The sequence below is a fragment of the Stenella coeruleoalba genome, assembly GCF_951394435.1.
Source record: "Stenella coeruleoalba genome assembly, chromosome: 15".
NCBI lineage: Eukaryota > Metazoa > Chordata > Mammalia > Artiodactyla > Delphinidae > Stenella > Stenella coeruleoalba.
In genome coordinates this window covers 66,009,021-66,029,938 of record NC_137161.1, presented here as the reverse complement: position 1 = coordinate 66,029,938, position 20,918 = coordinate 66,009,021, and the positions used below count along the sequence as shown (strand labels likewise).

Below are 20,918 nucleotides of genomic sequence, written 5' to 3'. Positions count from 1 at the left end.
GCACATAATCAGTGCCATATAAATGTTAGCTATTGTGCAATTATAACATTTTTATTAGAACAGAATTTGGCCTTTGATAACTCAATAAATGTTAACTATTTTAGAAGAGGTAGGAACAAGTCCATAGTTGCCAGCATGCTCCAAAATCACTGAGTAAAGGTAGGAAGCTCATTCCAGAAAGGGAATTTGCTGCCACCCTAAAGCTAAAATATAACCAATACTTGGCGAGATTTCCAAGTGACCCCAGGAAGCACCCCAGAGCAGGGCTTGAACGTCAGTATAATTCAGTTTTGTAATTGCATCCATTAAATATTCTTCATACTATAACCTGATAGAAATGTTACTGTCATCAAGGGAATGATGCAGCCTACAAAGAAGGATTGACTGTGATCAATTTCCCTGGGAGATAACAGCTCTGTGGTTGATGCTGTGATGCACCTCCTAGGTCCTGCTTCAGGATTTAAAACATACTCCCTCCAGGAGCTAGGATCCTTCTTTAGATACTACCTTGACTGAAGACAGCTGCCTTGCTCAAGGTCATGCCTCCTAAGGACAGCCCATACCCAGTTACTGATCAGCATAGGACCTCTTGCTTTAGCTGGGCAGAGCTTTGAAGGGCTATCCAAACTCCACAGATCTCAGTAGGCTGGCTGAGGGCTTTTTTGGAAGTACAATCCCACATCTTTCCCTTTCTTTCACAGGTGTTTAATGCAAGATAACTCCTCAGCAAACTTCTTACACAACTAATCTCTGTCTTAGGTTGTGCTTCCTTGAGATCCCAACCTATGAAAAACACTGCCAGCTCCTTATTGCCTCAGAGCTTTGCACTATAAGTGCAGGAATAATCACCAGTTGTTCCCTTTGTCAAGAGTCCAAGAATTTAATTAAATTTTTGTCTATCGTTTTAATTTTCATTTTTCTGGTCAGTCATGGATTGACTGTCTTATCAATGTTGCGTTTCTTCTTGGGAAGCTGTTCTACAACAATTATGGCTACTCACTTCATCATCTCCTTGAGGTTCTCCCATCCCTCTCTGGGGCTCTGAGACACAATTATCTTGGAGTGCAGATTTTCACATTTAGATGCAACACCATCTACTGCTGGAGCTAAAACATCATTGGTAATAATGCACTTTGATTTTGAAGATGGTAGTCGGTAGAGGATGTCTTTCTGGGTCATCTGAGTGGTTCCTGGATTAAAACTGTCCCTAAAGGAGAAGAAAAGAAAATGTTTAGAAAGGATTTCCTTCACCATGTTAGGGTAGTGTAGATAACTCATGTACATTCTGTATTTCTCAGAGTGAGTTAGTTGGTTTTCTAGGCAAGGTGTCTGTCTTCCTTTCATTATTATGCTTTTGCCTTTCAAGGGATCTCAAAGTCTATGACCCTTTTGACCTAACATGAAAGGGTATTAAATCCTGGATAATTATCTTCTATCTGGAGACCCTTCATAACATTCAGCTTGAAGAGGGTTTTGATTGAAAAGTAATATTACCCAACATTTATTTAGTACTTTGAGTGCCAGGTGCTGTTTACGTGTTTTGCATGTTTTAACATTTAATCCCTACCCAAAAACACAAAACTCAAAAGCTATTGTCAACTAAAAAGAAAATACACAACATAAAAGTTGAGAATTATGTTTTATTGGGAGGACTTTCTCAGGATGTTAGCCTGGGAGCAGCGTCTCAGATAGCTCTGAGGGACTGCTCCGAAGAGTGAAGGGAGAAGCCGGGATATATAGGGGTGGTTTTTACAACAAAAACCAGGTAGTTGGAACATCAAAAGATTACTGTTAATTAAAGAAAACCTGACATCTCAAGTTAATGAATTTAGTGCTTTTCTGTGTATGGGAAGATGCAAGAGTCTGGGCTCACTGAAATCATTCCTTTGATAGGCACCTCAACTGTCTAGGGCCAAGATCCTCTTCTTTCCCATCCTGAGTTCCTTCAGGGCATTACCATCAGGGGCAGCTACAGTGGCTGATGGCTTGATGGCCACAACATCCTTTGTTTGCTGATATAGCAGGTGGCATTCTTAGTCCACCCTATAAATAATATGCCCAAGATCACTGAAGTAGCAAGTGGCAGTGCATGGACTGAACCCTGCAGCCTGACTTCAGAGCTGTACATTTAACCACTTCGGTTCAGTGCCTCTTAAAACATACATGAATATTTTATGGTTTCTTTCCAAAGAGAAAGATTGAGGCATTTATCTCTTCTGTGCTTCTGCTCCCCACCTGCTGTAAATTACACTGTAAGGTGTATTGTAATGGTTAAGAGTGTGTCCTGGAGCCAGACACTCTTAGTGCTTGGCCTTGAGCAAGACTACTTCACCTCTGGGATTTTCAGGTTCTGCATCTGTAGAATGGGATTATAATAACACTACCTTCTTTATAGGATTATTAAGGACTAAATGAGTTAAAATGCATGTAGAGCTTAGAACAGTACTGAATAAAATTTAGCTATTATTTTCTCTAAGGATTAATGGACTTCCAAGAATATATCTATATCTGTATCATATTTCTATCTCTGTCTCTATCTGTGTTCCAGATTCCACCACTCAAATTCCAGACCTTCAAGTAGGGGTGGAAGGCATTTAGTTTATAATGATTTTTCCTCTTCCTAGTGACACAGCAGGCAAGGAATTTTGAAGAACATATATCTGGTCATTCCTGGACTCTTTATTTATTTAAAACTTTTTATTTATTTTTAAATTTTTGGCTCTGTTGGGTCTCCATTTCTGCGTGCGGGCTTTCTCTAGTTGCGGTGAGCGGGGGCTACTCTTCGTTGCAGTGCGTGGGCCTCTCATTGCAGTGGCTTCTCTTGTTGCGGAGCACAGGCTCTAGGCACCTCGGGCTTCAGTAGTTGTGGTACACAGACTCAATAGTTGTGGCTTGCGGGCTCTCGAGCGCAGGCTTGGTAGTTGTGGTGCACGGGCTTTGTTACTGTGTGGCATGTGGGATCTTCCCGGACCAGGGATCAAACTCATGTCCCCTGCACTGGCAGGAGGATTCTTAACCACTGAGCCACTGGGGAAGTCCCATTCTTGGACTCTTGACACTGGCTCATCTTTCCATTTTGGAAAGGACAAGTCCCTCCCATGGAGTCCTTCAAGAAACAGACAACCAGGACCAAAACATAAGGTTCTTTAGAATATCTTCCCTTTCTAATCAAAGCAATGCAGCAATTTTTATGAGGCTTTAACTCCAAGGTTATTCCTTAGAGATGTTGCACCTAGAGATAAGTAGTAAGCCTGCCATGGCCAACACTTTTCCATAATTTAAAGGCACTTACAACAAACCCACTGTTGACATTTCATGACCAAGGAGAAGTACTTTATTTAAACACATTACCCTTAGATAATTAAGTTCTGCCAATACATAATTCCTAAAATATCTTTAAAGGAATCTATTAACAGTGATCAGTCTTACCTATTAAACATCTTCCTATCCAAATTATCATTTGGGAAGCATTACACTGTTTACTTTAAATATAAAACAATCTTCTGGTATTGCTCTGAAGTGATGTCCCAGATGATTATGTAACAGGGAAGAGCCAATTCTGACTCCTTGTTGGATCTGTTTCTTTAACTTTTGCTTTTCGTTGCTTTTGTTATTATAATCACTGTCTATAGCTGTAAGCACACATAATGGCCTGCCACAGGGAACCCTGCCCCCCTGCCTGACTGTTAAACTAAAGTGCCTTTGTTCAGCGCACAGAGAGACACTCTGACCCTGCCCACCTGTGAATGGCTGCAGAAAAGAAGAAATTAACACATCCCCTCCCCAATGCAGGCCATTCGAGGAGATGTTTTGCAAGATAAATGGCCTTTTTACTTTACTTCCTCACCTCATCCCCCTCCCTGTTCTTTAAAAGAAACTGGCATCCAGACCCCAATAAGATGGTGTTTTGGGGACCATAGCCCGCCATATTCTCCATCTGCCAGCTTTCCGAAAAAAGTCTCTATTAGTTGCCTCAACACCTCGTCTCCTGATTTATTGGCCTGTCCTGCAGTGAGCAGAGAGAGCTTGGACTCAGTAACAATTATAAATACAATGGATACCTTTATTCATTAAAAAAGTATATTGAAGCCTACTATGTGGTGGACACTTTTCTAAGTGCTAAGGATACTGTAGAAAACAAAATGGACAGAGGTGCCTGCCCTCATTCTAGACAGACTGGAAACACATATACAATATCAGATGATAATAAATTTGTTAAAAAAAATAAAGAATGAGCACTTTGGGTGAAGGTGGGGGAGGAGCTGTTCTAGATAGGTTGGCTGGGGATGGCTTCTCTGAGGAGGATACCTACTAATATTTAAGTTTCATGTAAAAAAAAAAAGTTCAAAACTTCCAGAAATGAAATGCCCGTTTCTGCTTCACAGTTGTTATTTTGTATAAATGTATAGACATCATATATCTTTTCAAATTAGTGTTTTTATGTTCTTCAGGTAAATACCCAGAAGTGGAATAGTTGGGTCATATGGTAGTTCTAAATTTTTTGAAGGAATCTCCATACTGTTTTCCATAGTAACTGCACCAATTTACAGTATCACCAACAGTGTATGAGAGTTCCTTTTTCTCCACATCCTCTCCAACATTTGTTATTCCTTGTCTTGTTGATAATAGTCATTCTAATAGGTGTACAGTGATGTCTTACTGTTGTTTTGATTTTTTAAATTAGATTTTATCGGAGTATAGCTGCTTAACAATGTTGTGTTAGCTTCTACTGCACAGCAAAATGAATCAGCCATACATATACATATATCCTCTGCCTTTTGGATTTCCCTCCCATTTAGGACACCGCAGTGCATTAAGTAGAGTTCCCTGTGCTATACCGTATGTTCCCCTCATTGGCTCTTTTATACATAGTTATCAATAGTGTATGTGTGTCAGTCCCGATCTCCCCATTCCTCCCACCCCACCCCTTTCTCCCTTGGTATCCATACATTTGTTCTCTATGTCTCTATTTCTGCTTTGCAAATAAGGTCATCTATACCATTTTTGCTAGATTCCACATATATGCATTAATATAAGTAGGTGTCTGTGGCTTCATTCAGATGCAGCCCATCACTGTGTCTTTTCCCTGTTATGGTTGCCCTAGATGTAGTGCCATGCTGTGGTGTGGAGTGAGGGGGAGCTGGTCAGCTTGGGCTGGGGTGCACGGTGAGGTGGTCTCCCAAAACCTGATAGCCACCAGGGTAGACCTCTCTCTGCCCTGCCTGCGGGCAACCAGCCCCTGTGTGCTCCTCACAAGTGGAATCCAAGCTTCTCCAGGCTTTCTGTCTGTCCCAGTGGCTCTCCAAGCAGCCAGTGGGTCTTGTCTCCTCCACAGGTCCCCAGGGCTGAGCTGCCCAGTCTGTGGCTTGACCTACTCACTCCCTAGGGCAGGTGTCCACCCAAGGAATCTCCCTTTTCCTCTAAGTTCCCTCCCAGGGGCACAGGTCCCAACCCAATCCCTTTTTTTCCCATCCTACCCAACTGTGTGTGTGTCTTTCTTACAGCCTTAGTTGTACGGGAGTCCTTCTGTCAGTTTCCAATTAGTTTTCAGTGAGAATTGTTCCACAGGTAGATGTATTTTTGATGTGTTCAGGTGGGAGATTAGTGCCGGGTACACTTACTCCACCATCTTCAAGAAGTTCTCAACATTTCTTCTAAGGCAGGTGTAGTGGTGAGTTCCCTCAGCTTTAGTTTGCCTGGGAAAGCTTTTATTTCTCCTTTGTATCTGAAGGAAAACTTTGCTGGATAGAGTATTCTTGGCTGACAGCTTGTATCTTTAAATATTTTGAGTATGTCATTTCACTTTCCTCTGGCCTGTAGAGTTTCTGCTGAGAAATCTGCTGATAGTCTAGTGGGGGTTCCTTTTAGGTTACTGTCTTTTTTCCCTGGATGCCTTTAAAATTCTTTATCATTAACTTTTGACAGTTTTCTATAATGTGTTTTGGATAAGGTTTTTTTTTTGCATTGAGGTAAGTAGCTTCCTGGTAATCAACTTCCTGGACTTGTACGTAATTAAGGTAATTAGCTTCCTGGACTTGTAATACAGTTCCTTCCCCAGGTTTGGGAAGTTCTAGCTATTATTTCTTTAAATAAACTCTCTGTTCGCTTCTCGCTCTCATCTCCTTATGTTGCCTTCCTAATGGAATGAGATGGTTCTCTTAGAAATTATTCATTAAAGAAACAAACAACAACAACAAAAAACTTAATTTTCTCTCTTCTCCATCCTGGGTCATTTCTAGATTTCTGTACTCATGCTTGCTGATTCTTTCTTCCATATTGTCTGCTCTATTTTCAATGCTTTCTATTGTATTCTTTATATCATTTATTGAGTTCTTTGCCTCCAGAATTTCTATTTGTTTCCTTTTTAGAGGTTCAGTCTTTTCGTAAAATATTCCTCCTGCTCATTAATTTTATTCCTGAGCTCATTGAAATGACTTTCTGAGTTTTCTTATAGATCATTTTTTAAAAAAACATCTTTATTGGAGTATAATTGCTTTACAATGGTGTGTTAGTTTCTGCTTTATAACAAAGTGAATCAGTTATATGTATACATATGTCCCCATATCTCTTCCCTCTTGCGTCTCCCTCCCTCCCACCCTCCCTATCCCACCCCTCTAGGTGGTCACAAAGCACCAAGCTGATCTCCCTGTGCTATGTGGCTGCTTCCCACTAGCTATCTATTTTACGTTTGGTAGTGTATAGATGTCCATGTCACTCTCTCACTTTGTCCCAGCTTACCCTTCCCCCTCCCTGTGTCCTCAAGTCCATTCTCTAGTATGTCTGCATCTTTATTCCCGTCTTGCCCCTAGGCTCTTCATGACAATTTTTTTTTTTTAGATTCCATATATATGTGTTAGCATACGGTATTTGTTTTTCTCTTTCTGACTTACTTCACTCTGTATGACAGCTATTTTTAGTTCTCTATCAGATTGCAATCTTCCGTGAGTTTAAGTTTGGTTTCTAGAGAACTGTCACTTTCTTTCCTGATACCTTGCCACTGTGCTTTTTCACAGTGCCTGATGACTTGTTCCTCTGCCCACCCATTTGAAGGCGTGAACACCTTTCTTATTAGGTAAGATTTGTTTACTTTGATTCTAACGATTCAACAGGTTGGTAATTAGAGGACTTTCTTTTGTTTTCCAGTAGGTGGCACTATAGCACAAGTCTTTGGTTTCCCTAACCTGACCTGCCCGTGACTGTATTGTCGAATCAGTATTTTCCACCCTTCACCACCCCTGCCAGAGGTGTCACTGGAGCCCTCATTGTCTCTGCTTGTGCCTTTGGGGTCCTTGGTGCCTTGCTGCTGCCAGTGTTGCTGCTGTTGCTCAGGTCACCCCTGGGGCACCAGGATGGCAGGCACCTTGGCCACATCTGGGGTTGTTGGGCTTGTCAGGTTTGCGGGCACTACGGCCTTGGGCAGGGCAGCTGGAGTCTTGGGCACCACTGTGGCTGGTGGGGCCAGGGTTGCAGGCCCTGCTGCTGCTGCTGCTGCCTGGGTCCCTTTGGCTGCATGTGCTGCTTCCGCTGGGAAGCTGGAGTTGTGTGCACCACCTCCCCTGCTACCACTGGGTTCTTCATCCACTGATGGGCCAGAGGGCCAGGGTTACGGCACCCCCTCCACTGTTCCCTCGATTCCACCTCCTATGTGCCATTCCACCCACCTTCAGATGTACAGATGTGTGGATCTCTCTGGTGTTCCGGTGTACTGAGCAGAGGAACCTTTGTAGAGTTATATATGTTTTACTAGTTGTAAATTGAAGGGGAGAAACAAAGGAAACATCTCACATTGCCATGATGCTGACTTCCCCCACCTAGATGACTTTTAAAAATTTTTTATTGGAGTATAGTTGATTTTTAAGAACTGTTCCTATTTCAAAATTTTGTAAAACTTCTAGAAAGTTCTAGAGAGTGCACTGGGCTCTACACTGACTTTCTGAATGCCTTTGGGCAAATGACAATGTTCCTTTTCCCCCATCTATGAAAGCTTTGCCTTCCCTGTTTATAAAATGAGACTTCCCCTTCCTAATCATAAGGCTCTTGTGAAGATAAAATGAACAAATGAGTGAACGTTTATTATAATTCCAGAGGGACCACGTACATTATAGAAACTTCTTCAAGACCTGTAGGCTGAGATTGGGTGTTATACTAGCTTTTTGTGGTAAATATTACTTAAAGGAACCAATTCTTGGCAATTAATATTTTTTAATAATTATATACTGAGGGCTCTGTTGTAAAGGGATTTGGCCTACAATACATACAAAAGAGTTTGAAAACTAAGATGTGATATGAGCTTGTTGTTGGCACTGGGGACTGACTACAGAGCATATCTCTCTGAGAACTTGGAAATAACGGAAATAGATTGACTTCCAGGAGCTAAACTTTAAACTCAACATAAAATAGATCAGAACAGAGATATTCATAGTCAGTGTAAACAGACATAATGATTCACAGAGAAGCAAGATTAAACCATACCCTGATATATGATATATTAATATAGAATTGGTCTCGGAAAGGGATATTGCAGCCGCAGAACATAGAAAAAGGAGACTTACTAGGGCAAATCCCGACAGTACTCATCCAAGCCTGTCTAGAGGAGGAGTCTCTGTTAGGGGATTTCACTTACTATCGTCCCTGGAATGAGGTGGCCCCTAGCCAGTACCTACATTCACACTGGACGGTTTTGGTTTTCTCAAATCTACAAATTCTCTCTTGCCTTAGGACCTTTGTAGAAACTTTTCCATTTGCCTAGAATGCTCCCATTACCCATGCCTTCTCCCATTGGCTGACTCATCCCTCAGGTTTCAGCTTAAATATCCCCCTGACCTTCTCTCAGTCTATAGTGATACTGCTCTTATGCATTCTGATGGCTCCTGTGTTATTTCCTTTATAGCACTTGTCACACTATGTGTTTACGTGACTCATGACTCTCTTTCCCACTGGACCCTAAACCCCGCAGCTCCTAAAACATAGCAGGTGCCCAGTAAACACTTATTGCTTGAAAGGATTGTGGGTATGAAGGGATGGGTGGATGAACTGGGCTTTCAAACCCCAGTGCCAAGAAATTGAATTATGAAAGTTACTTGTTTTGTCCACTAAACAAACTTCTGGCTAAATTTTTTCTTCTCATGTAGGTCTGTTAACAGGGAGAGAGGGGGCTACTCATGCCAGTCTTTTGGCCCTTCAGGCAAATTAATAAGTTGGTAATATCATTTTATATACCTTGTATCATAAACATGGTAATGAGAGGCCTCCCTCAAGATGCAGAGCTCCACTCTCCACACACTAACATAAGCCAATTAGTGACCAGTGGCCAGATCTCCTCAGTTTACCAAGGTCTCGTCATTCTCTGGGCCCCCAGTAAGATAAAGGCTCACTTCCTCTAGCTCGGTGGTTCTCAAACTTGAACATGTATCAGAATCACCTGGAGGGCTTATTAAAACATAGATTTCTGGGTTTTGTATATCTCTACCCTAGTTTTAGATCCAGTAAATCTTGGGCAGAGCTGAAGAACTTACATTTCTCCAAGTTCCCAGTAATTCTGATTTCAAATGCTATATTTTAATATTATCCCTTTTAGTACTATGTACATTTTCTTTTTTGAAAGCACAGTAACAGTTATCTCACTACTCTCCCCTTTAGTAATGCATTTCCAAACATTTTAAGACTCCTCCTAAGACACTGTTCAATTATACATTTTTCTTTTTTTATTGCAAAAAATACCAACTGTGCAACAGAATTCATGTAGTGTATATCTACAATTTCCTTTAAAAAATATGAAAATAAGAATTATCCACCATCTAGCTTAAAAAAGAGAATTTAACAATATGTTTGATGCCCTCTGTGTGCTCTACCCCAAATTATCAGGTAGCCATGATCCAGAATATTGTGTTAACCATTCCTTTGCCTTTCTTTATCATATATGTATATAGCCCTATGTAATACATAAACAACTTGCAGATATTTAAATTAGCTAAGGCTTATTAAAAGGGAAAAATTATTAGGAAATTCCAACTATGAGCTCATTTCTTTTTTTGTTTTGTTTTGTTTTTGTTTTTGCGGTACACGGGCCTCTCACTGCTGTGGCCTCTCCTGTTGCGGAGCACAGGCTCTGGACGCGCAGGCTCAGCGGCCATGGCTCACGGGCCCAGCCGCTCTGTGGCATTCTCCCGGACCAGGGCCCAAACCCGCGTCCCCTGCATCGGCAGGCGGACTCTCAACCACTGCACCACCAGGGAAGCCCATGAGCTCATTTCTTATTCTGCCCTGAAGACTAGCACTATTAGTATATTAGATTTACCATTTATTGCCTCCCTCTCATTCTCTCTTCTAAGAGAATCTGCCTTCCTTCTGCCCACAGCCCCAGTAACCAAGCTTTATCAGTTGAAGCTGCCTCTGATAACTTCTGACTGGCCTAAGCCAAGCTGTGCCAATCAGATTCTGCCTTAAATTTTAAGAGACTGAGTGGATTAGTGGACACGACCTACAGTGTTAAGGCCTGAGACATTAGCCTGGAAAATCAAAGCCATGCACCAACCAAAATGAAGAGAAACAATGTGTTAGCAAGAAAGAAGAGGTCAAAGGAGCAGGTGATTGTTGTTTTTTTGGAGCAGGTGCTTGAGAAAGGCAGAGGCAAGGCAAGAGGCCCTGTGGCTTCAGAGCGAAAGAGACAGATAGAAGCTGCCTGACGAATAGCCTATTCTCTTGTAGAGGCCAGTTTTTCTTTCTGCAGTTTTTTCCCCTGTAAGATTCTCCAGTAGATGTTCGATAATTTTCCTTCATTATTGAATTAATATGAATGGATTTCTGGTCCTGGCAATCAAGTAGTCTGTTACTAAGACAGTGAGCTTAAGCAGCATTCATGAAAGCAGTCATTTTGTTAAAAAACCGTGCAAAAGAGGACTGTGCAACTCCAGTGTATAATTTATATGTACACATGAGATTAGAGCATATAGCTCTCCTCAAATGCCAATGATTATAATAAATTAAGAATGGTTACTTAACATAATGATTTATTATGATAATAAGGATGTTAATTCAACAAATATTTCACTGAGACTTACTGTATGCCAATCTTTGGATACATAGAGATGAATATATCAGTCATTGCGTTTTAGGAGCTTTCATAGTCCTATGAGAATGACAGATTTATAAACAAATAGTATCGCCAGACAATACTGTACAGGTTAAAATAGAAACACATGTGTATTTCTTTGGGGGATCCCAAAAAAGAAAGCATCTAGACTGGGACATCAGGGTGGGGCTGCTGAGAGGTGACATTAGAGCTGAGACTTTAAAGTCTAATAGAAGTTGTCCAGGTGGTTAGGTGTGAATGAAAGGCTTTCTAAGCATAGGAAATAGTGTGCACAAAGTCAAGGAGATGAGAAAGATCACAAACGTTATAGGAAACCATTTGACGTGGTTGGAGCAAAGAGTATGAGGGTGGGGAAATGAGAAAAATAAAGGGAAGATAGCTAGAGCCTTCCATGACACACCTAAGGAAGTTCAGATTTTATCTGGTGGGCAACAGGGAGTTATTAGATAATATCAAGCAGCAAAATAAAAGGATAAAAATATGTGCTCTAGAAAGAACACTGGCTATGAATTGGATTGAGGTGGGGTGTGGACACACACAAGACCAGAATTAGGGATTCTTTTGGGAAAATGCACTCAGGAGACGGTAAAGATATGAAGTAAGGCAATGGCAATGAAGTTGGAGAAGAGGAGGCATGTAGGAAGTCAAATTTACAAGTAGGAACTGATTAGGAAGGAGGAGTAGCAGATGCCTGGCTTAGGGCACCAGATTAATGGTAATTAACCAGGAGACAAATAAAGGTTTGAAACAAAAACTAGGGTGGGTTCCTTGAGTTTGGGACTGATTGAGTTACAGATGACCCTGGGTCCTATAGGAGGAGAAAAGCAGTAGGTATAAAGGCGTTCAGTTGTTGCTTGGCATTCACTTAAACTTGTTTCATTATGAAAAACCCAACTCATAGTTTAGGTTAAAAGACATGGCATGTTTCCAACACATTTCCAAGGTTCGTGAGAATAATACTATATTTTGTATAGTTCCTCAAATAATTTGCCAAAACAAATGTCTCGTGATGACTTACACGTTTTGGAAAATCTCTCATTAAATATGATCAGATCGCAAACACTACTAGCCTGTTTGCAGACAGGCTACATATGCAAGCTACCATTCGGGGATCCTGGGCAGAATCACAATTACTCGATCTCCCCTTTGCAGGGCACAGGCTTCTGTAAGTATATTTGCAAATTTCCTTGAAAAAGATCCCATTCTACAAACTCCATCTCACTTCTTCTCCATTTCCATTTATCTACCAGAAGGCTAGATTGGAAGGTCTCTTTCCAGCCTGCGGAAAGACAAATCAGTCATAGATTTAAAGGTGGTTGTGCAGCTAAATTCTGTTTCAGCTGACTTAGTGGTATATTTTCTCTGAAGAAAATTCACAGGTCATTAGTTAGGACATACTTGTAGTATTTGGGAATAACTCTGGAGTCCTTATTTCTAGATGTTGGGAGCCATGTCACTTCTTCCAGCATACATCATTTCTCATTTAGCCTTTTTCTTTCCATAAAGTTAGAATTCTTGCATCCCTCTGTATTTCTCTCAATGCCCTTTCTATGCCTCATTTCCTACCATTTCTTACTCTTGGATTCACTTTTCACTCTACTCCTTTTTGTTTTTTAAAAAATTAACCTATAATCGTACATTTTTGTAACCCAAGCTTTTTCGACCATGGAACTCTTAACATGTTGAACCAGATGTCCTGTGCATTACAGGATATTTAGCAGCACCCCTGGCCTCTACCCATTAGCACACACCCTCCCCCAAGTCATGGCAACAAAATTGTCTCCAGACATTGTCAACTGTCCCTTGGGGTAAAATCACTCACAGTTAAGAAACTGCAGTCTGACTGGCCCTTGCTCCAACCTTTTCCATATTGGTCCATTGGTCTAGGACATCTTTAGCAAAGTTGAAATACTCTGGAATCTCTAGTTTAAAGTCCTGCTTCATGGATTCATAGTTGGAGAAATCCTGAGGGATTACTGTTCTATAATCTTTATGCAATGCTCTCAAAGAAAAAGGAATTGCTAGGCACTGAAAATACTTGGCACGAAGTAATATCTGCATGGTGACAAGAGCTAGCCTCAGTCCTGCTGAATGTTTTAGCACTCAGGATTTCTACAGAGACCAACTCATCTGAAAGACAAGCAGAAAGACATGCATTTGTTTCTGGCTTGAAGGTAGCCATGTCTCCAAACAGCTAAGTTTTATTATTGTTAATCATCATAAAAGTACCATTTTCTGAGAACTCACTATGTTCCAAACACTTTGCTCAGTGTCTTACTTACATACAATTTATCATGAAATCTTCAGCGTAACCCTGTGAAGTGGATAAGATCGTCTGTTTGCAGATAGAGAAAATGATGAGTAAGAGGTTGTCTCAGTCACCTCTGGCTGCCATAACAAAATAACATACATTGTGTGGTTTAAACAACAGACATTTATTTCTCACAGTTTTGGAGGCTGGGAAGTCCTAGATAAAGCTGCCGGCTGATTCAGTTATCTGGTGAGGGCTCTGTTCCTGGCTTGCAGATTGTTGCCTTCTCTCTGTGTCCTCACATGGTAGAGAGAGAGCGAGCTCTGGTCTCTCTTCTTCTTGAAAGATACTAATCCCATCAGGGGCCTCACTGTCATGACCTCATCTAAACCTAATACCTTCCAAAGGCTCTATCCCCAAACACCATCACATTGGAGGTTAAGGCTTCAACATAAGAACTGGTTTGGAGTGAGGTACAAGCATTCGGTCTGTAACAGAGGCATTGGTTGGCTTTGAACCCAGAACTGTCTGGTCCCAGCCCATTCTTCTGACTACTAAGGCTATTGCCTCCCATATACATTTCTAAAGAAGTAAAGATCTGGGTTACCCAGTTACTCTCAGTGAAAGCAAAGGGTTAAGCTTTTAATCTAATATCTTACACCTACAGATTTCAAAAGGAGTGCAGAAATGTTTAGGAGAATTTTTCACAGTGGATAATCCATAGATGAAGAAACTGAGGTAGCTCAGTACCAACTATGCATGAAAGCACTGTCAAAGATCCTCTAGTTTATAGGGTACGGTTCCCATACTCCAAATAGGAGCCCACGCTATCTTTGAGTCCAGGCTTGGAGTTTCTTTACCAGAGATATAGTAATAGGGCTTTAGCCTTCAGGACTTTTGTCGGGGAGGCCTCTCTGGGCCACCCAGCCTTCCCGGCTTCTGTGGGAAATCATTTGATCACAATGGCATTTAGTTGGCTGAGGTCTCATAAATGAGGCTGTTTAAAAACACTGTTCTAGGGATTATAGGGTTTTCTCTTTTATACTTTCTGTAATCTTCTGAATTTCCTACAATGAAACACTACTCTCACAATCATTAAATCATCATTTTTAACTGCAATTCTAACTGTATGGTATGTAAGGCAGAGTATCTATGTGGAAGCATTTCTGTATTGATAAATTGCCAAACAATAATTAATAATGGACGCCAGCCATAAATTTTAGCCTAAATGGACCTGGCATTTGGGCAGCATTCTGTTGCACCCAATGCATGGGGAGACCTGGGTACTTCTTCTGACTCTCCAACCTATTTGTGTGAGGACCTGACAAGGCAGTGAGATTGAGCCCTCTGAGATCATCTGATTTGAGCCTACTCATTTTTCACCTGCAAAGAAAACACGGCCCCAGAGAGGGGAAGCAACTTGCTTTAATGTGATATGAGAGTTAGAACTAGACCGTTGGTCTTTGAATTTTCTCTTTACTATAGTTCAGTAGGATTTCATTAGAGTAGTGATTCTCAACCCTGGTTATATATTTGAGTCATGAGGAAAGCTTTATAAATGTACTGATGCTTGGGACATGAAGCAATTAAATCAGAATCTCTGGGGTTAGGGCCTGGGAATCACATTTTAAAAAATTTCCTCGGAGGATTCTAATGTGCAACCAAGGCAGAGAATCACTGATCTATAGGTTGTGATCCGTGAACAAGCAGCAACAGCGTCACCTGGAAACTTGTTAGAAATACCCATTTTCAGGCCCCAATTTTACATTTTACCAACGTAGAGACTAATAGAACCTCCCTCAGAGAGTCATCCCAAAGATTAAATGAGATAATGCATGCAAAGTGCTTATCATGGTGCCTAGCATATTACTATCCCTTAGAACAGCAGTCAGCAAACTTTTTCTGTACAGGGCCAGATAATAAATATTTTAGGCTTTGTGGGCCCTTTGATCTCTGTTGCAACAGCTCAGCTCCATTCTGGTTGAGATAGCAGCCACTGACAACACATAAATAAATAAACGTAACTGTGTTACTAAAAAAACGAATTATGGCTACTGAAACTTGAATTTCAGGTACTTTTCATGTGTCATGGATTGTTATTCCTCTTTTGATTTTTTCCAAATATTTAAAAATGCAAAAATCATTCTTGTTTCACTGGTTGTACAAAAGCAAGGGGAGGACTGGATTTAGCCCACGGGCCATAGTTTGCTAATCTTTGCACTAGAATGTAAAGTCTTTGAGGGTATGGGCGTTGTTTGTTACGTTCATGGGAATTATAATAGCATTTGGCCCATAGTAAGTGCTTAATAAATATTTGCTGAATCAGTAAATGACTTTTTCAGAAGGCAGAACTTTTGCACACAGTTTTTGGTTTTTTTTTCCAATAACTCAGAATTATAGCAGACCTGAGAAGTGCCTCTCCTGCTTTAACCAGAAATGTATGACTACTTGCACTGCTCATATGTGGCTAATTTAGATTAATTTAAATACTATTTAAAAATCAGTTCTTCAGCCACACCAGCTACATTTCAAGGGCTTAATAGCCACATGTGGCCAGTGGCTACCATATACAGGTCAGTGCAGTCACAAAACGTTTCTATCATTGCAGAAAATTCTTGTGGATAGTGCTAATCTATATTGATAACAGCTCAGAACTGGAGTGATATGAAACATTAATATACAGGAAAATTGAGAGGAAGCATTCCCAAGATAAGATTTTTCTAAAAGTTCAGGTTTAGTAAAGTATTACGCGTCACTGTTCTCTTATCTGAGGGCCGTGGGAGGAAAAGTGTTAACCAGAGATCCCTTGGCAGTTCTCTCAGGCTCTAGAAGAGGCTGCTCTTTAGAACAGAAATAAGCCCCTGAATCTTCAAGCATCATTCTTTTTGGCAGTGGGGGTTGAGTAAGAGGGACCACCCTTCTCTGCTCTTTGATGGCAAGTTACATCCTGCACATTCGGCAGGTCTCTCCCTTCTTAACAGAATTAACAACTTACTTCAGTGGGAAAGAGGAAGTTAAGTAGTCACCACTAAGATTTTAGTGTTGTAACTTTGTTTTTAATTTTGGGGCATAATATCTTCAAATGCTTCAAAAATCATACAAGGTACACAGTGAAAAATCTGCCTCCCACCCCCAGTCTCACAGCTGGTCAGTTTCATCCCACCCTCACTTCCTCAGAAAACTACTATTATTTCTATGTATCGTTTCAGGGTTTCTTTATGTGTATTCAAGTAAATGACTGTTAGTTTCTTTTTTCTCCACCACTTTTATATAACATGTAGCCTAAAATATACACTGTTTCGTCCATTAAATTTTTTTTTTCTAAGAATAAAACTTTGGATGGCTTTCCATATCAGTACACAGAGATCGTCCTCATTTTGCTTTCTTGTTTTGTTTTTTAAACAGCTGCATGGCATTCCATTGAACAGCTGTACCATAATATCTTAAGCCAGTCCCCTATCAATCATCATTTGAATTATTTCCATTATTTTGCAATTAAAGTGAAAATTTCAAACTATTTTCTCCACTGCATTCAGAATCCTTCAAACATACGTTGAAGAGAAAACTGACCAGTCATTTGGAGCTTAAAACGAGCCTAACCATTCTGTTCCACCTAAAAGAAAATCTCAACATCCTTGTCATCAAAACTGTTAAGACTGCCTTTTTCCCAACAAAGTTCTTTTCCTGTCTTTTCAGTGATTTTAGCATTTCATAACATACATTTTCCAGGCTTCTAATATTCTTTGTAGGTGAAAGAGCTGAGACAAGTTTGCCAGTGTAAGTCCAGATTTTTATACTGAGTCACAGAAAACTCTTCTAATAGAAACAGTACCACTACTGGTCAGATGGACTTTTGAATGTATTTAAGGTCTCACCTGAAATGCAACCTCTACATCCATCTAAACAGCAGTGCCAAGGGGGTGTTCACCTCCCCACATCTCCATAAATACTTTCCCCATCAAGTAATCCAAGTAATAGCAGTGGCTTGGCATATATGGCCTCAAAGCAAGACAAAGCCCCTACTATTCTCCCCAACCTAACAAGACCCTGATGTAAACTTCTATACAGAGTTTTTAGATCTACGCTTGACCACCTAATGGAGAAAAGTGGCTGCCCCCAGGTTATTTCCCTGAGTTTGCATGCATATGTTTCTCAAAGTTTCCTAGAGGTAGTTTGCATACTTTCTGGATGATGCAGAAGATGGATTCCTATTTGCCACTGAGCAGGGTAGGGAGTTAAGTAGACAGTACAGTGAAAAACTCAGTTGCTACTTGGACTCAAATGAATTTTTTTCTAAAACATTTTTTTTTTTGCGGTACACGGGCCTCTCACTGCTGTGGCCTCTCCCGTTGCGGAGCACAGGCTCCGGACGCGCAGGCTCAGCGGCCATGGCTCACGGGCCCAGCTGCTCCGTGGCATGTGGGATCTTCCCGGACTGGGGCACGAACCCGTGTCCCTTGCATCGGCAGGTGGACTCTCAACCACTGCGCCACCAGGGAAGCCCCTCTAAAACATTTTAACAAGTTAACATATGGACATAGTTTTTAAACAATTAAATAGCACAAAAAGCTTAAAATGAAAAAACTCAGCTGCTCTGTTTATAGGCTTTTGTGTGTACATACTCCTGGTTACTTACTAGATAGTATTATACAACAACTGAGAAATTCTGATAGCAACACCCCAGCCGCCCAAGATTTCATTGAGCGCATTCGATTTGTTGGTTTTGTTTGCTTGTTTGTTATCTTTGCTCAAAAGTACATGTGCCAGCCCAGAAAACCTTACATAGGAGACAAATAAGGTGATACTCGCTAAAGTGACAGATTCCGACACAGCTGGAGATGATGGCAGATCTGCTTCCTAGGAGAGCATCCCTGAAACTTGACCTCTCACATCTGCTTTGGTCCTGGTAGTAAGCAAAAGAAGAGGGAAAAGTAGTCTGACAGTTGGAAGAAGTAAGATATACCCAGAGTGCCTTGCCCGGATTGGTGGAGACATTCTGGAGGGAGGAGCAGAAGTTCTGGGCTAAATTTATGCTGGAAGTTTACACAATCCCCCAAGGTTATCCCTTTTATAGTTAATGATTTACATACACCATAAGCTTCTGGGGAGCTGGGAAAGTAATGTATTTATAGGAGGAAAAGTGTCCGTGAAGTTGCTGGAGAGGTTAGTCCGGTAAAGGGATTGAGGAAGTTTTCTCTCAGAAGGAGGAAAGAAAAAGGGGTGGAAGAAGACATAAAGCTGTTTTGAATGGAAAGGAAAGAAAGTAAGGTGTAGGTTGCTTTAGGTCTCAGTGAACCAGTTGCTGTATTTATCTTTTGGCCTGTTGAACTGGTCAGGACAAAGCATAAATGCTATCAGGTTGCTCTTCTGCTCACATCCTTCAGCACTTCCTAGTTTACTCCGGGTAAAAACTCAGGTCCTTACAAGAAACTGCATGATCTGGCACAATGTCACCTCTGACCCACTGCCCTCTCCTCTTCTCCCTTACTCTGCTGCAGCCACAACAGCCCCCTTTCTTTTCCTGCAACATACACATGTCCCGGCCTTGGGATCTTTGAACTTACAGTTCCCACTGCCTAGAACACTCTTCCCTGGGATATCCCCTTTACCAAATCCCTCATTGAATGAGATGTCCAATCAAAGAGGTCTTCCCTATCACATTTTCTAAAATAGCATCCCTCATGTTTGTCTCTTTAACCTGTTTTAACTTTTTACATCTCTTACTACCACCCTTATGAGTAAGCGTTTGTTTTGTTTGCGGACGTATCACTATTGCCTAGAACAGTTGTTGGCAAATTTTAGGCATTCAATAAATATTTGATGGGTAAATAAATAAATAAATGACTGAGTTACAAATGACAAAAACCCAAGTCAAATTCACTTAAACAAAATGAGGAATTTATTGGCCCCTTTTTAGTTCTAGGAGTTTTTTTGTTGTTGATTCCTTGGGATTGTCCATGTAGATAATTATATCATCTGCAAATAGGGACAGGCTTACTTCTTCCTTTTAGATCTATATGCCTTTTACTTCCTTTTCTTGCCTTACTAGACTGCCTAGAATTTCCAGCACTACATTGATTAAGTGTGTTGAGAGCAGACATCCCTGCCTTGTTCCTGATATTAGTGGGAAAACATTCAGTCTTTCATGTTCAACTTGATAAAGAGCATGTACAAAAAACTTGATCAAGTGTAGGAAGTTCTCCTACACCATTCCTATTTTCCAGAGAGTTTTTATCATGAGTAAGTCTTAAATTTTGGCAAATGCCTATTCTGCACCAATTAATACCATCATGTGATTTTTCTTCTTTAGCCTGTTAATAAGGTAGATTACATTGATTGATTTTCAAATATTGAACAGCCTTGCTTCCTTGGAATAAACCCCACTTGGTCCTGGTGTATAATTATTTTTATATATTGCTAAATTCTATAGGTTATTTTTCTTGCCAAAGTTTAGAACTTTTTAACCATTCTTTCTTGGAGTAATTTTGCAGCCCTGCCCTAGCTTTCTCAACTTCTGGGATTCTGATGATACAAATGTTACATTTTTTTCTTTTTTTTTTTGGTGATAGTCCCACAGGTCTCTGGGGCCCTGATATTTTTTTAATGATATAATTTTCAGGTGTACAGTATTATAGTTCAACATCTGTGTACACTACAGAGAGATCACTACCATAAGACTAGTTACCATCCATCAGCACACAGTTGACTCCTTTTGCATTTCACCCACCCTAAACCCCCTTACCCTCTGGTAACCACTATTTGGTTCTCTGCATCTATGAGTTTCTTTTCATTTATTTTATTTGTTTGTTTTATATTCCACATATGAGTGAAATCATATGGTATTTGTCTTTCTCTGTCTGCCTTATTTTACTTAGCATAATACCCTCAAGGTCAATCCATGTTGTCACAAATCGCAGGATTTCATTCCTTTTTATGGCTGAGTAGTATTCCATTTAAACACACACACACACACACACACACACACACACACACACACATATATATATATATTTTTTTACATCTTTATTGGTGTATAATTGCTTTACAATGGTGTGTTAGTTTCTGCTTTATAACAAAGTGAATCAGTTATACATATACATATGTTCCCATATCTCTTCCCTCTTGCGTCTCCCTCCCTCCCACCCTCCCTATCCCACCCCTCTAGGTGATCACAAAGCACCGAGCTGATCTCCCTGTGCTATGCGGCTGCTTCCCACTAGCTATTATACGTTTGGTAGTGTATATATGTCCATGCCACTCTCTCACTTTGTCACAGCTTACCCTTCCCCCTCCCCATATCCTCAAGTCCATTCTCTAGTAGGTCTGTCTTTATTCCTGTCTTACCCCTAGGTTCTTCATGACATTTTTTTTCCCTTAAATTCCATATATATGTGTTAGCGTACGGTATTTGTCTTTCTCTTTCTGACTTACTTCACTCTGTATGACAGACTCTAGGTCCATCCACCTCACTACAAATAACTCAATTTCGTTTCTTTTTATGGCTGAGTAATATTCTACTGTATATATGTGCCACATCTTCTTTATCCATTCATCTTATATGCACATATATATTTC

General features: G+C 40.6%; 2 protein-coding genes across 3 annotated transcripts in view; one reads left to right on the top strand and one right to left on the bottom strand.

Moving 5' to 3' along the window:
* ERI2 (ERI1 exoribonuclease family member 2) overlaps window positions 1-7,052 on the top strand; it is a 36,590-nt gene extending 29,538 nt beyond the window's left edge. For both annotated transcript variants that reach the window (XR_013831696.1, XR_013831697.1), the window contains one exon: window positions 7,014-7,052. The gene's annotated coding sequence lies outside the window, so the exon portion shown is untranslated. The remainder of the gene's footprint in view (window positions 1-7,013) is intronic.
* ACSM3 (acyl-CoA synthetase medium chain family member 3) overlaps window positions 1-13,251 on the bottom strand; it is a 28,597-nt gene extending 15,346 nt beyond the window's left edge. Inside the window, 6 exon segments of the mRNA XM_079946062.1 lie at window positions 1,001-1,201; window positions 12,159-12,190; window positions 12,194-12,299; window positions 12,301-12,335; window positions 12,339-12,371; window positions 12,953-13,251. Of these exon segments, the coding sequence (XP_079802188.1) occupies window positions 1,001-1,201; window positions 12,159-12,190; window positions 12,194-12,299; window positions 12,301-12,335; window positions 12,339-12,371; window positions 12,953-13,153 (608 nt within the window). The 5' untranslated portion in view covers window positions 13,154-13,251.
* Window positions 13,252-20,918: the final 7,667 nt, after the last annotated feature.